Consider the following 16584-nt stretch of genomic DNA (forward strand, 5'->3'; position numbering starts at 1 on the left):
TGAGGGCACCCTCTGCCTGTATCACTGCCCAAGGAAACCAGGCCTGCTTGGCAGCATCTATCAGCATGTTAATCCAGGATTACTTAGGCCACTTCAGGAGTCTCAGGATACTGTCACCCTTCTGAGACCTTTAGGTCAGGAATAAAATGGAATAGGCTAGATTCCCGGGGTCTTCCTAAAAACTGGAAAAAATATCCTGGTCTATATTCAAAGCCTAACAGTACTTCCCTGAAGAAATTATAGATAACCTTTTCCCTGGAGTTAATTTCTAAGGCTTAAGTTCAGACTTTGCATGTGTCTTTTCCATGAGACACACAGTTACGCTTTGTAACTCAAATTTACATGTATATTTCTTCCATTATCTCCTTTTATATCCAAATATCCAGTTAAGATATGAGGCATAGAGACAATATGTTATTATACAGGAAAGAAAGTGATTACAGCAGAAAACAATGACAAAGTTAATTCAATTACTGCTTCTTGAAATTCTTTGTGTAGCATTCTATGTGCCACACCAAGCTTTCTTAAAAATTCTGTATTTTTTGGTCTAATATCTTAGTAAATAACCCATAACATGAACCAAGTTAAAACTGGTGATGATAAACAAGTGGGAGGAAACTCTGTTTTTAGAATTGAAGAAGAAAGGAAAAACTTCTCAAGGTCAATTTTGACATCAACTACGAATTCATTCTGCCTTGTGAAACAATAAAGACTCATGTTCAAAATTCTTCCATGTGGCTGTTTATATAATTTTCAGTAGTGATAAAATAATTTCCTCATTTAATTTTATAGGTAATTTAATAGTAGGGCAAACATGTGGTTTGATTTAGTTGCTTCCAGATCACCCTCCTGAAGTAGAAGTTATATCAGATACTTTACTTTGAGTCCAGGTGGCATCAACTTTCAGAATGTCTTTAGCCATCACAGAAGGAACACAGTCTAAGTGAACAAGTGAAGCCCTCTGAATAATCATGAACTTGAGGATGTCTTAGGAGAATGAAAGAGGACATGAGATAATATATAGGTTTGCTATCAGTAACTACAAAGCTATTTGAATTGGGCCTATCATGGAAGAAGTTCATGAGATGTGGCTTTTAAAAAAGGATCATGCTTTGAGATAACTTGTCTTAAAATTTGTTAGAGAACTTAAATGCTCAAAGTATACGATACCTATTGTCTGCTTAGTGTTCAGAGATTACTGAGGGTAAGGAACTGAGTGAATATTTGTGATGTGACAGTTCTTGCAAACCATTAGTTCTTATTAGCGAAAAAGAAGAGAAAGCAATATTGAGAAGTAGAGAAATAACTAACATAATTACTGATTCACTGGGCTTGGGTAATGCCTTCAAATTTCTTTTCCATATATTTACCATTCTAATTGCCCTGTGAAATGAGATCTAATTCCCTCTCACCTTGCCTATTTAATCGCAGAGTCTCCCTTAACACTGGTTTTTATTTCTCAGTCTCTAAGTGAACTTGGGACTTCTGTACCATAAAAATATTCATTACCCCACTTTTGAGTTACCCATTCATTATTTCATTTTAAACTATTACATTTCTTTACAAAGTACTTTGTAATTGTTGCTTTCTCATTTATCCCATGTTTGCCCCTGAACCCCTTTTTATGTTTTTTTTTTAAATATACATATCTGATTCTGCTTTCAGTCACCAGAAAGCTAACATTCTCCAAACCCAAGGTCATCTTTTCCCAGTCCCCTCCCTTGTTGGTGTCTGCAGTGTCTGACATGGCTGCCCCTCCCCCGGTCCCCTTTCTGTACTATCCTGGCTTTTCTTCTGTTTCCCAGGTTCTCTTTTCCTCCTTTGATGGTTCTTCATTCTCATACTTATCACTCAATATAAGTATTTTCCAAGGTCCTACTTTCCTTTGTTTCTGTCAATAAAGTCTTTTTTGAAATTTACCCCCACATTTATGGCTTAAAGTACACCCTCTTGGCCAAAGTGTTTGCTAGTCCTAATGTCAAATATTCCTGTTGCATATAACTCAGTGTTACTGGTCTCCACTGGGAACACCCTGATAACTCACACTCAGCACTATATGGAAATGAAGCTCTACTCTATTCCTCTAAACACTTGCAATTCATCTTTTCTTTTTGATATCTTAGTTATCTTTGATAATTTCCCTTCCTGTACCTAAAACTCAGGTCTCCGAACTGTCCACCTTCATCCACAGAATCTGTTGAACCTGGCTCCTCCCCAGTCCTCCTCCCACCAGCCCCTTCTGGTTACCAATAGTGTGAACACTTGATGATGCCTCTTGGGCTCCCCCCTTCCCCTAGGCGCTCCCTCCCACATCCATGCATTCTCCACACTCTTGCTGCTAAATTAACCTTCCCAAAGCAGAGTCTTGACTGCAGCAGTCACTATTTAAAACCCTTCCACAATGCTGCACCAGGGTGCAAACCCCTCATACCGTTCCCTAATTTCCTCCAGGGAAATTCTATTCATCTTTCAAAAGAACTTGAATGGAACCTTTTCTGATAAACTGAACTAGCTGTTACTGTTAACTGGATTAAAATGTATTCTACAAACTTTCTAAATTCTGTAATGATAATGGTGACTTGAGGATACATACTAAGTTTTGAGATTCTTGGTGGTGGGGTGTGTTCGTTTCCACCTTTGTGCCCTCATGAGACTCACTGTAGTGACAGGCACGTATGATAAACTCTCTCTATAATTATCAAGTGAGTGAATCAGTGGTCTAGTAGGTCCAGGTGTCTGGGGATGAATCTTTAACCACTCTGTGGGGCAGTTGTGAATGTATCTGATCTTCTCTACAAGGCTCTCAGTCTCTGAGCATAGGGCTCCTGCTTATAAAACTATATCCTGCACAATTCCACGCCTAAGGTCCTCCACACTGAAAGCATCTAGTAAATTGATGGATGAATAATCCTGACTCCTTTCTGTTCAGAAAAACCTGAGTTCTCTCAGAAGCAGACTTGGTAATAGGCAGTGTGCTTGGTGGGAGAAAGACCAGGGTCGTTTCTGGCTCTGTCACTCATTATGCTGAGAGCCTTTAGTTATGAACTTGCCTACTTTGGGCCTCAGTTTCCTAATTTGTACAGTAATGGGCTTAGACCAGGTAATCTTTAGTCTCTTTCAGAGTTAAAAAAAAGTTCAAGTTGATACACATTCCTCAGAGAGACCAAAGGATGTAGAGGCAGAAGAAAAGCAAAAAAGAAAGCAGGAAGTATTCATCCTGCTAATGAGGTAATAAGGTGCCTGACTATGGTCCCTAGTGTGAGGTGACTGATGGAAGGACCTGACTTGACATTTCCTTAACGCAAGGAAGTCTTTAAAGAATTCTCATGCAAGGTTGGGCTCGGTGGCTCAGTCTGTAATCCCAGCACTTTGGGAGGCCGAGGCGAGTAGATTGCCTGAGCCCACGGGTTCGAGACCAGCCCAGGCCACTTGGCGAGACCTCATCTCTACAACAAATAAAAAATTAGCTGGGCATAGTAGCACATACCTGCAGCTCCAGTTACTTGGAAGGTTGAGGCAGAAGGATCACCTGAGCCCAGCAGGTCAAGGCTGTGGTGGCTGTGATTGTGCCACTGCCTTCCAGCCTGGGTGACAGAGTGAGACTCCAACTCAAAAGAAAAAAAAAAGAATCCTCATGCGAGCTCTCGATCAATCCTACATGATCCAACTCCAAGGGCAGTAATGCATGTGGGCTTTCTTTGTATTTTTTAAGTCAGGATGTGAGAAACCTTGACAGATATGGAGAAGCACTAATTTTATATAATGAAATTTTCCATGAGCAGAGAAAGTATATATGAAACTGCTACTAGCTGTTACAGATAAGAAAGATGTATTCCTGCATGAGATGATATGGCAAGATTAAGAATACAGTCCTGAAAACCAGCAGTCAGTCCTAACAATAACACGGGAACAATCATAAGCACATCTATGCAATGTCTAGGAGAGCAATAGGGCATGGTGCCTGTGCTGCCCATGAGGCAATGGGCAAGGAGACTTGCCAAGGAACCTAGGAAGATTACACAAAATGGCAGATTGCTAGAGTTAGGGGCAGACACAAGTCAATGACAGAGTTCCAGCTTCTCACACAGGTGACTATGGCTCCAGCAATGGATCTTTCTCAATAAAAAAAGTTATTTTGAGATTTGCAGACCAACAAATCATTACTAGTTCCTTGGAATACTTTTTTACTTCTCCTGACTTCATGGAAGAAAGGGCACTGTTGCCTATTGGAAAATAAATGGGTGTCTTGCTTTATTATTTATTTAGAAAGCAAATGTCTCTAAAAGGGACAGACAATTCAGCCCAGCTAGATTATAACAACAGGCAATGTTGCCCAAATACAAACTGTCCCATGATTAAAATAAGGTGAAGCGTAAGAAGACCTGAACTGCTCTGTTTTCCAAAAACACTGTGCTCTTCTTGTGGCTCTGTAGCTTTGCTTCTGTTCCTACTGCCTAGAATGCCATTCTTTCTGTCTTTTACTTGACATATGCCTAGCCCTCATGCTCCAGTTTATTATCACCTGTATTGTGGAACCCTTGCCACTGCTACAGGCTCCTTCCTCAGGGGCTCCGTAGCATTTGTGTATAGCCAAACACTTTAATTCTGCATTTGTAGTAACCCCTTTTCAGGTTTATAAAGTACTGAAGAACCTCATGAGTTCCTAGAGTGACTAAATGGGATCTTGTTCATATCTTTATCCTTAATCTTAGCTGAGGGCTTGTTGGAGAAGTAGGGGTTTGATAACATTTTATCAGTGACTAAATGAATGAATGAGAATGAAGTAAGAATGACTTCCAGAAGTTATTGTATTATAACCATGGAAGGCACTCAATTAAATTAGGATTGTAGGGCAAGGACAAGGTTTATAAAGAGGGCCAATTCTGTAAACAGAGGTAGATTAAGACACAAAACTCCAAAAAATGTGCTTTTAAAAGTGAATGTATCCCCCCAAATACTAAGTGGAAACTTCAGGAAATTAGAGCAGATAAAAAAATTAACTGGCCTTCTAATGTATAAGTGCTTGATTAAGCACTAAAATCTCTAAATAAGGGATACAGTATAAAAGGCAATAAAAATAATCCCGAAGATATTACATATCAATTAACTCAGAGGCAGAAAGGTGACTTTTTAAAAAGGGAAAGATTGCCTTTAAAACAAGAAATCCACACTTTACAGGTAAGTGGTTTATTTGGTTGATGAAATGGCAGAAAAGCAGTTTAAATGAAAAGATAAATATGCAATTCCTTATAGGACATAGAATAAAGAGAAATGCAGGGCACTTTGGAGGCAACAAGAGCACTCAGTTATACCAAAGACACTCTATTTACAGCTTAACCGATACGGAATTTATTAGGAAATTAATAGCAAGCCATAGGATAGTAACTGTCTGTAGTTGTTATTCCATCCCATTTTGGCTGTATTTCCTCTCAAATTAGTGTGACCCCAAAATGTTTTCAGGATTGTCCAACTTGTCCTAAATTCCATAAATAAACTCTTTCAGAGGATGCTGTTTTTTGCCATGTCTCTATTACGGTTCTTCACAGATGGGCCATTTTTGTCCTTCCAAAGTCTAAGAATAACTCTTTCAGTTATCAAGACATACCAAAATCCAGTTCAGCTGCTCCTGTGGGATTCCAGTTAGTTTAGACACATCTGCTGAGATACATGCATTTGAATCCAAATGAAGCTTTTGTTTGATTATACATTTTGAACATTTATGGAGGTTTTTTTGGGGCCAAAATGTTTTTCATTTTTTGGCACACCAAACAGAGATCTTCAGTTATAAACACTGCCTTCTGAGCACCTCCAACAGAAATTCAATCTTTTCATGTGAACAGGTGCCTCAGGAAGTTTTTGGAAGGTTTTATACTGAATCAGCTTTCTGATTGGAAACTTTCTGAGCATGCAGTCAAATTTGCCAGAGACCTTCAAACTTGCTTGAGGAGTTTTCACTCAGATAGACATACATTCACACATAGAGACAGCCCAAGTAAAAGCAAATCAGAGCCCTGTAAAACTGAAGTATCTTTCTTAAAGGTTAAATACCATATGCAACCAAACAGAACAAAAAGGAAGACATGACAGGAGACAGAATGAACAAGTAGCAAGAGTTTCTTTACTGAGTGTGTCTTAAAGCCTTACCTCAGAGTTTAAGCTACACATCCTTTCAGTAACATTTTTATCTCACCCAGTTTCAAACATTCAAACATTTGCGTTTTTAAACACTGTACCATTGAGCATTGCTACTAATTCCTTTCACTAACAATCTTGTTCAGTTATTTCAAAGGACTTCCTTCTCTAACACAAATGGGTCAACTGAATTCAAACATAAAGGAAGAAAAAACATTACTCTCTAAGTTAGGGGTTCTTTGGCAAAGCCCACATCTTACCTGAGTCCCTGTAACTTTTACCTTTCAGTTTGAATGTAGTATAAGCTAAAAAGTTGTTACAGAGTAAAATAACTTTTTAAGCCTTAAGCCTAAAATGTTTTACAGAGTAAAATCACTCCCCCAGTGGGCATGCCTGGAATTCATGGGGAAATCTGCTTTCAAGTTGTTCTTATGGCCCTGAACCAGATGCTCTAAGGTGGCCAGAAACCTTTGTCTACACCCACTTAGCAGATTTCTGGCTCATTATCAGGGACTAAAAGGTTTATTTGCAGAAATGAATCACTTCCTTCAAAATATCCCTCACCCTATTTACATGCTTGCATATTCCTTCCATTTTGTTTTCCCCCTACAGCTTTACTAAGGGAATTAATTATCTGGAAGAACAGGAACATACAGTAAGTACATCTGAGATACAGGATGAGACACAGTATGTCATCTATTAGGCCTGGCTAAGACCAGCAGCTGATGCTAAATGGGAAGGAACATGCACCAAATGTTTTTTAATCACAAAGTTAGTAATTAATTGCTCTTTAAAATACATTTTATGCTTCTTTCTGTCTGTGTACATGAAATGCACATTTATTACATGCCAAAAATTACAACATTATGGTTTAAATGTGACTGGCACGGAAGTCCGGAAATCAGAGTTAATGTTCCCACAGCAACTTTAATTCTGTCCGTGTGCACATGTAGAGCTGTAATAGTCTTCTGTTTCAGGATAATACATATAGATGGTTTTGGGTGGGAAGCTAAAGACCCATATCCTCAACTGTAGTTACAGGAAAAAAACAAAGGATGAAAGCTGTGCTCCTTTCCACATACGTGGATAAAAACAATGTCCCCACGCCTGGTGTTGTGTAATCAGGGAATGAAAGAATCTGCTGTCATGCCTGCACTCAAGGGGACAGTTTCTGTTGCTGTGGGAACCTGAACTTTGCATTTCCTGACTTTGGGGTAATTAAAATGTCAGCCTTAATGTGGCATTAATGGAGTTTGCCATAAAAATCTTCTTTGTTTTGTTCTCTAAAAAATTGCTTAAAAGTGCAAAATGAGCCAAGTGTACTAAAAATTTTAATCACAGGGACTTGGACGGGTGAAGCAAATGGTTGGAAAGGGAAGGCCAAGGAAGGTGGATGGCAAGAGATAGAAAAGGAAGAGCCTACCAGTCTCCTCGACCGTGTGCAGCTCCAGCAGAGTCATGCTACCTACAAAGCTAAAGTTAAACCCACCCATGCGGCAGTTTGGGAATGTGTAAGCTTAAATTAAAAATAAATAAAAACCGGGCTCGGTGGCTCAGCCTGTAATCCCACGCTTTGGGAGGCTGAGGTGAGTGGATTGCCTGAGCCTGCGGGTTCGAGACCCACCCGGGCAACTTGGTGAGACCTCATCTCTACAATAAAATCAAAAAGTAGCCGGGCATGGTAGCACACACCTGTAGTTCCAGCTACTTGGAAGGCTGAGGCGGAAGGATCGCCGGAGCCCACCAGGTCGAGGCCGTGGTGGCCGGGAGCGGCCACAGCACTCCAGTCTGGGTGACAGAGTGAGACTCCAACTCAAATAAATAAATAAAAATAAATAAAAACTGTTAATGCGTAAGTGCATCTCTTGGCAAGGACACAAAAAAACAAGACAGTCTGATGAGGCTAGTGCAAAACACAGAGAGTAAGTCACTACAGATATCAGTTTCCAAAAAAAGAAAGACATCAGAATAGATGGATCTACAGCCAGAAGTCAGGGGGACCGCTGGAGAGAGGAAAGTCACTTTTCCCTTCAACGGGAGCCTTATTTGAGTGAAAACAAAATGGAAGAAATATGCAAGTAAAAGTTCTCATCCTGTCTATCACATGTATATGACTGTGATGTGCTACAGCTTGATGGCTGTCAAGAGAAGTTTTTCATATGGAGGGCTTCGTCTGCTCTTCCGACTTGGTTTAGTCCTGCTTAAGCATTTAAAGGGAGAACTTGGCTCAGCTCACACTCAGTCCGCTTAGTGGGTAACTGCACTGTCAAATACCTAGGGTTTTTGTATCTTTTGCATTTCATAAGTGACCCTAATGCCTTCCATTACCATCACCTGAATTGTTTACCATTAGATTTTTAGAAAATGGCGAAGAGGTGACAAGCAAGGAGGTAATGGGGGAATATTGCTAAGAGGAAATTGTGGGTACACTGCAAAGCAGCACACATTTTAGCAGCGATATTAGCCTCATTATCTCACAAAGGAAAGCATATCACGACTATATTCTTTCTCGTTTTGAATATTACTGGGATCTTCTGCCAAATTTGAAGTGGGCTTGGCAGGTTAAACAGCCAACTGAGAACTTAGGGAGTCAGACGTGTTGTCTTTGCTCTAAAACATGGCCTGTGTCTTTCACATGCAAAAGCACCGTGCCAGTTCATACGCAGAAATGACTTTTATTTTGTGGGGATGCCTTATCTATCATGTTTTAGAACCCAGTTACCAATATGAGTAGTTGCATATTTTCAAGATGCCTGTTTAGAGCCAGGAATACCATCTTTGGGCTTGGAACAGAGAATTCCAATGAGAAATGCTCTCATAATGAGAGCAAATCCATAAATGCCCTTTAGTACCCAAATGAGTTACCACGAGAAAGTCATTCATCTATCTGGGTGTCAGTTTTCTCATCTGTAAGTTGGGAAGAATCATACTGACAGGAAATGGGTATTAAGGCATGACTAAGAATATTTTACTAAACACACGACAAATAAAAAGGTGTTATAAAAATTCAGGCACTCGTGAAAGCTTGGAACACCACACACTGGTGAAATGTTTCTGAAGTTAAAGAGACTAACAAGTCAAGGGCACTATTTTTAAATGCCCCAAATCTGTTAGTTCTAAATAGGAACTGAATATTTTACCTTAAGGAAATTAGGCTTTTAAATTAATCTATGGTAAGAATGACATTTGAAAGTAAAAAAAAAAAAATCCTCTTGAATGCAAGAAGAGCATCCAAAAACTTTAACAGCTTAAAATAAACCTTTTTCCTGTCTTCTCTCAAGCAATCTCCAAATGGACAGATTTCTGTGAATCTTTCCTAAAAACAATTTTCTTCTAAGTGTAGGCTCAAATCAGGACAAACTACACTCCAAATATATTTGGAGAAAAGTGTAATCAATTTAAACAACAGGTTGGAACAGAGGAGACTTACACATCTTAATGGCAAAATAAAAATGACTTTCTAAACAGCTGGAGATTAGGTTTCTCCTCCCAATTTGTTCTCCTTCCAACTACATTCAGACATCCTACTGAACTCAAATCCACTAGCTTCCCATGGTCACCAAGGAACTGTATGACAACACCATACTCCTATTGTTTTAAAAATATATTTCATACAAACACTAAGGCCCTGGTCGGAAAATACAGTAAAGTACAATAAATGAAGCCCAGTGCCTTTTCTATTCAGCAAAACATTTATTGCATGGTAACAGGAGATTTCTGGGCTGAGGCCATTCTATGTAATCCACACCCATAAGGTGTGGCGGGAAGCCAGGTAATGAAGGTCTGCATGCAAAAGTCTCAAGTCTTTCACCACAGGAACGGGCTACCTTCCTGGTAGGTAGGAACAGTGTGCACATGTCAATGGGCACTGAGCCACACTATTTTCCAATTCTTCTTGTAATTACTATGAGGCTGAAGACCACTAGGTAAGAAGGTTCAAAGATACGGCAGTCCACAGAACACAGTCCCTGCTTCTGATCCCTAGGTTTCTCTAAGGAAGTCACAGTTTTGGTTGTATAAATCACATAGGCCACAGAGATTTGGATCCCGTTACCTCTCTTTTCATTTGCTAGTGACAGCTGGAGTGTGGTCTTAGCCCAACCATAAGTGGATCGAGCTCTCTTCACTCTAACCCTGTCCCTAGGTCTTTTCCCTTTATCTAAAGACTGTTAATAATGAGGCAAGTAGAGAATGGAATCTTCCAGAACCATTTACCTCTTGCCCTCTTTGCAGAATTTTACATTTATTCTGTCAGAAAAATAACAATGGTGAATTTAGAATCTCATTTCTTAATTAATGATTTTTGTCTTTGTGAACAGGATTTTACTTTTGAAATAAAACTTTCTTGGTCATATATCACTCATTTTCAAGAAGAATATGACAGTTCTTTGCCTGTTACACCATTTTGGAGATAAGTTCAGAGGAGTTGTTGAGTATCTTAAGACTAAAAAGAATTTTCTTTTAGATTTAACTCCAAATTTATTTCATTCCTTTGCACTGTCAACACACGTTCCTTTCTCTCTGAAGTATTGGGTTACATTTCAGAAAGAGAAAAAAGTCTCCTAAACGTGATTTATCAACTTGCTTAAAATAGAATTTGAAGAAGTGACTCCCAGATTAGTGGGAAGATGGCAAAAATAAACAGCAAAGAAGTGATTTCAATAGCGACGATCTCATTAAGCTGCCCATTTCCAAATTTAGCCCTTAGGCAGTTTTTTTAATTAAAAAATATTTTTAATCTGCATTCTTATTGGCTATGTGAAGTCTGGGTGGCTTCTGAATTCTTGGAAGCCATTCTCTTTTCTTCTGTAAATTTATGCTACCCTTTAACCACTTCAAAATAAATTAAAAACTGGAAAGACAGAAATTCAGCCAAGCTACATGAGACTCCAATAACTAATGCAAATCTGACTTGTGTTATGTAATTTCAAAATGGATGTTTCCTTGTGTTTAACTGGTCTTCTGAGGTCCATATTTGGTTGTTCAATTTAATAATGGTGGAAGTGCCGTTATTCAGATCAAGAATAAGTAGAAAGCAACAATGTCACTTCTTTTTCTGAGTTAATGGAATGAAAGAGAACGTGGCTTATGTAATTAATCGGCCTTCTGAGGTCAAATGGCTGGCCACCTGGCTTTAAAATATCCTCTAGCTTAGAAAATATATAGATGCTGGCTGAATCAACATGGTGGCACGTTACTTCTGGCTACATTAGAAGACCTAATGTAAAAACGGCCTTCTCAGAAAGTAAAAAGGCCAGCACCCGGGGGGAGAAGCACTACTCCAAGTACTGCGAAGACACCAGCACCTTAGTGGTGTACTCACAATCAGATGACCCGGTGTGAGCGTGAGAGTTTGTCAGTGAATGTGTTGAGTGGATGAGGGCTGGGTCTGGAGACAAAACAGCTTCAAAGTTCAGGCAGGGAAGGCCCGGCTTGGCGCTGGATCCACCCGGCTGAGTAATCTCATTCTCCTCAGATGCCTTCTGGTTTTCAGCTGTCTTGGGTTTCTTCCTGAAAATAAACAAAGGGCCCTTTGAAGGAACTGACTGCATATTTGGGAAAAGGCATTTTTAGAATCTGTTAAAGATAACTTGATTTTTTTTTCTGAAGGGGGATGGGAGGGAGTCCAGTATGTCCCTTGTTTTAAAACAAGCTGATTCTTGTTTTTTTTTTCCCTCCAGTAATGGCCTAACTGGGAACACATGAAAGCATATGGGCCAAGCAAACAGCACCACATTTGGACTCTGTTGGATGCATAAAAAGACCCTGTCCCAGAACTTTAGACAGCTTGAGCTACGTATGGCTGACATTATCCAGGAAAGCATCCCCCCACCCTACCCCCCTTAGGAGTTTTAACATGGTCTGGAAAAATACTAGTGGAGGTTTACCGTTCTAGCATTTGTCAGGAAGCTTAGAGACAGGACCCGTGGAGTAATGGGAGGAGCACTGGACTGGGAGTCAGGAGACTTGAGCTATGGTACTAGCTGTGCCTCTAACTTGCTGTGTGGCCTTGGGCACCTCACTTCACCTCTCTGGGCTTCAGTTTCCTCATCTGTAAAATAAAGGGCTTGAATTAGAAGGCCTTAAAGGTTCCTTCCAGCTTTAAGATTCTACTCATTGAACACATGGAACATACAACTTTCTTGTTGTTATTAGATTTTACTGAAATCAATACATAATTTCATATCACAATTTGAACTTGCAGGCTGTACAGATGAGGGAGTAGTGATGGAGGTTTTTGTTAGAGCAGTAAGTGAAAAGTAAAAAGAAGAGCATAGAGTCTAGTAGCTGAAGAGGGAAGATGTCATATGGAGATTCTTTCCTCCAACTTCTTACTTATCCTACACCTTAGATTCCTTTTGATTTCTGATTTAGTGCAAGATTCTGGAGTTTAGGAGTGTGACTGTGTGTTTGGAATGTGAGGAAGACATGGGTGAAGGAAATTAAAAAGTAATTGTTACTATTACTTGGGGTCAGGAATAGAAAGTAAAGCAGAACAGCTGTCAGTCAGCTCACATCTCCTCTCCCCAGGACAATGCAACTGAGACTAAATTAATAAATACTTAGCTTATACTACATGTTAGACCCCAGTCAAACTGGATTATTAGTCCTTGAACATTTCCCCAATTTCCTTGGTTTTGTGCCTTTTTCTATCATTATGTGGATCGTGACCAGAAAAAGGGGTTTTTTTTGGTAGTTGATGTGTGGTACAGAATTTGTTGTAAGTAGATTTCTTTCCATGCTTCCCTTGTTTCTGTGAGCATAGTGATGGACTTGTTATACAGAATATTTTGTATTGAAATTTGTTGTACTGGGTAGTTAAATCTGCCCTCGCAGAATATGGTGTTATGATTAGTATGCTGTGTTTTTGGTCCAACAGGTTGTGAAATCAAATCTGTTTCCTCAGAGGGCAGGAGGCAGAAATAGCATGGTAAAGATTAGAATAGAGGGGAAGTTTTCAGACATCTTTTTCAGTATGGAGGCAGCAATATGAGAGAAGCAACAAACTGTGATACCTTACCAATTGTCTGTTGAATGGTGACTATGGGATTAATGTCCCAGTTTTACATGTCTATACAGATCCCCAAGGAGCTGGTATTCTGGTTTTCAGTCTCCAAAGCCCAATACCTCTATTCCGTGGAAACCAACACCTCCTCTATGGTCCCTGTTTCTGTCACCAGGTTGGAAAACTCAGGGTCATTATACTTTCCTCTGCCTTAAAGCCAATTCAACAAGTTCTGATAATTAATTCTGCTTCCTCCACATTTTTTCGTATTTGTGATTCTTTTCCACTTTCACTGCAGCCACCTTACTCAGTTTTCTTTAGACTGTTGTCTACAAATTAGCTCTCCGTCCTCCCTGACTCCTCTAGTCCTGCTTCTTTGCATTCCCTAAACCTGAGATGGCCATGTTAGCCCGACACTTAAGGTCAGTTCCAGATCTCTCCTAGTTTTTCTCATGTGTACTAAATATTGGCCAGATTGTACTCTCAAATTTCTTGAATATTCCCAGAATATCCTGAGAATGTACATTCTTGACTTTACATCTCTTCTCAAGTTATTTCTCTTGCTTTGAATATCCTTCTTTGCCTGTTGAAATCACATTTACCCTTCGTACTTATTAAATGGTGTCTTCAGCTTGATTCCTCTCTACCACGTAGGACTTCTCTCACCACCTTCTGCACAATCTGCCCTTTAATTCCTCCTGAGATCTTTGTCTGAAATCCCTAAATTATGTTTTACTAATCTTATCTTACTGACTCAGTTTTATTCCAATAATGGTTATTTATGTGCGTATCCCTCCTATGAGACTATAAGCTCACTGAGGGTAAGGAAATGTCTTAGTTATTTTTGTATTCCCTGTGTTCATCTGTTCTTTCCTTCTTCCTTTTCTCCCATTACTCATTTATTTACATATTCATTTTACAAATATTGATTATGTTCCTATGATGTTTCCAGCATGGACTAAAGAATAAGACAGGTCTGGTTCTGCCCTCTCAGTGTTTACTGTCTAGTCTATACTATTAAGCAGAGTAGCTTATAAGTCATTCAATAACTATTGGTGAATGGAATGAAAAGGGGCTCAAATTAAAGTGTATTTTTAAGAAGAGTCATAGTCTGAATCTCAGTTGTTTCCTACTCTTTATGCAGCAAGGCAGTAAAGCTACTTGACTGGCTGCTTTCCCTTTGAATCCATGAAGGATGTTTAAATAGAGTAGGATCATTTTGCTCAGTAAAGCTAGGCTGACCCTCATGATTTATTTAAATACAGGGACCAAACAACACCAATGATATGTATCACCTGTCAGAAAAAAAAAGTTTATTTCTGATGCTTATAAACAAGGCCTAGGCTAGTTTCAGGTGTGTGCTTCAGAAAATTAAGGGAGCTGTCTTTCAAATATAGCTACATGAGCAAACCACCAACATGACTTACTTTTAACAATGCAAAAATTGTATTTATCTTCCTATCAGTGCCCTTGCTTCCTTCCCTAGATTTGGTCCTGCTTCCTACCTGTCATCTTATGCCACCTGTTTGCTGTCTCAAGGATCACTTTGGGAGAACTTTCATAGCACAGAGACATTGGAGCCGCCTCTACAAACAGGAAACATTACAAATTCAACCTTTTTGACTCTTCCTCTCGTTTGCCTAATATCACGTTACTTACCCTTATACCACAGGGCTGTTTCTCAAATGCACAAGTGACAGAGAACTATTTGCTGTCCTCAGAAGCAATTTGCTTCCTCTCTCACCCTCCCTCATAGTTATTTTGTACTCCTTTTTCTGGAGCTGAGAAGCACTAAAAACATAGCACCAGTCTATATCTAGACATGCACAGGTGCTGTTATTTGACCCCATTTTTGTAGTTCATGGCATATTAAGAAGGAAAAAGGAAGCCTTGTCATAATTAATTAAAAATATATTCTTTGCTTGTATAAAAAGAATTAAATAAACATTGCACATTTGAGGGCAAGTCTTCCCAAGCATTGGTGGCAATGCATTATTCCCTGGAGCCTTTAGAGGGCAGCAGCACACTGGTTGACTCCAGGCAGATTTCAGAGAGGCAAACTCCCGACCAGAACCTTCCTCCTGGTCACCATGCCAAAGGTTGATTTGCCAAGCTCTGGCCTCTCAGTTGCTTTCTTTCTTTTTAGTTCTCATTCTCAATCTCTCTCTCTCTCTCTCTCTCTCTCTCTCTCTCTCGCTCTCGCTCTTGCTCTCGCTCTCTCTCCCCCCCTTCTCTCTCTCTCTTAAAATTATACACTCTGATGAAGTCGCCCCTCAACCGGAAAATGAAAGCTCCAGTGAAAAAGTTAGACAAGCCAACAACAACAAAGAAAGAAACCAGGGAAAAGGGGAAAGGGGGCTGGTGAGGGGGAAGGACTTAAGAACAAGAAAAGGGCAGATGTTTCGTAAATATATGCAAAGCAAAACTGGGTGTACCCTGAGCACTTCCACAGAGAAACAGACCAATCATTGTGCACTTCCTCCCGCCACATTGGCGGAGCTCTGCATTCAAAAAAGAAAGAAAAAGTGTGGCCGCAGGCACCCGCCTTTCAACGGTCAGTTCTGACATTCTGACTGAACATCTCCCAATTGTCTGAGGAGAACAAAAACATTTTCATCTCCCCACTGCAAACATTTCTGTTATGAGAAAAAGGCTGCTTCAAGAACTGGGAGGTCTTTTTAAGGTGACTGGCAGCCGAGTTAGCCAGCAGAACCTTCTGGGTTTTTTAACTCTCATTGTGCTGACCCTGGCAACAAGTTTTGGGCTGGAACATAGCAGTGAGTCAGACTGTAGAGGATGTTGGCTCTTTCCTAACTAGACCATATTGAATGTGGAAAGAAATATGCATTAAAACATATTGATGATATGGTAGGTATTAAGCATGTTAAATGCATGGAAATTAACCAGATCGGCGGCATTTGATGTATACATTTCATACTCGTTTGCACATATTGCACACATACAGTGATGGCAATGCTTTCTGCAGCATATGGAAAAATAAATATTTTATCTGTGTGAGCTCTTAGCAGTCTCCAGGGTCTGTTGAGAGGAGAGTGCTCTCTTCTATCTCCCTCTCCCAGTTTTTTCTCTTCACTGGGTTCCCACCCTCTCCTGCACATTAACATGCCTTCCACTTATCAGCTGGGTCAGATAGAAAAGAATAATCCAGATTTTCCTTTTGATTGTCATTGGTTGCTGATCATATAGATCAGTGATGCCTTCCCCAATCTTTTTGGGATGCTAACCATTTCCCTACTCTTCTGCCCAATAATTTAATCAAAAAGGCTTAGTATCTGGTCAGGGGAGAAAAGGTAGGTGGTAACAGACACCCCAGCAAGGGCTGGTAGCAGAACTGAGCTCTACTACCTAGTAGCTGTATGCCCTGGGCAGATGACTCTGTATCTCTGAACCTCCTTTTCCTCATATGTAAAAGGAGAATAATACCT

The 16584-nt window shown here is 39.9% G+C and overlaps 1 protein-coding gene across 2 annotated transcripts in view; it reads right to left on the reverse strand.

Moving 5' to 3' along the window:
* The window catches only part of ZBTB20 (zinc finger and BTB domain containing 20), a 118388-nt gene that overhangs the window by 29937 nt on the left and 71867 nt on the right, over positions 1-16584 (reverse strand). Inside the window, exons 1-3 of one of the 2 annotated variants that reach the window (XM_008065862.1) lie at positions 14798-14823; positions 12021-12184; positions 11456-11643 (exon numbers count right to left, since the gene is read on the reverse strand). In XM_008065862.1, the coding sequence (XP_008064053.1) occupies positions 11456-11643; positions 12021-12031 (199 nt within the window). In that variant the 5' untranslated portion in view covers positions 12032-12184; positions 14798-14823. Of the gene's footprint in view, positions 1-11455; positions 11644-12020; positions 12185-14797; positions 14824-16584 lie in introns of those variants that run through there. The other variant, XM_008065861.2, reaches the window with a different exon arrangement.

Source organism: Carlito syrichta, unplaced genomic scaffold, assembly GCF_000164805.1.
Source record: "Carlito syrichta isolate Samal-C Ts95f unplaced genomic scaffold, Tarsius_syrichta-2.0.1 Scaffold308815, whole genome shotgun sequence".
NCBI classification, from domain to species: domain Eukaryota; kingdom Metazoa; phylum Chordata; class Mammalia; order Primates; family Tarsiidae; genus Carlito; species Carlito syrichta.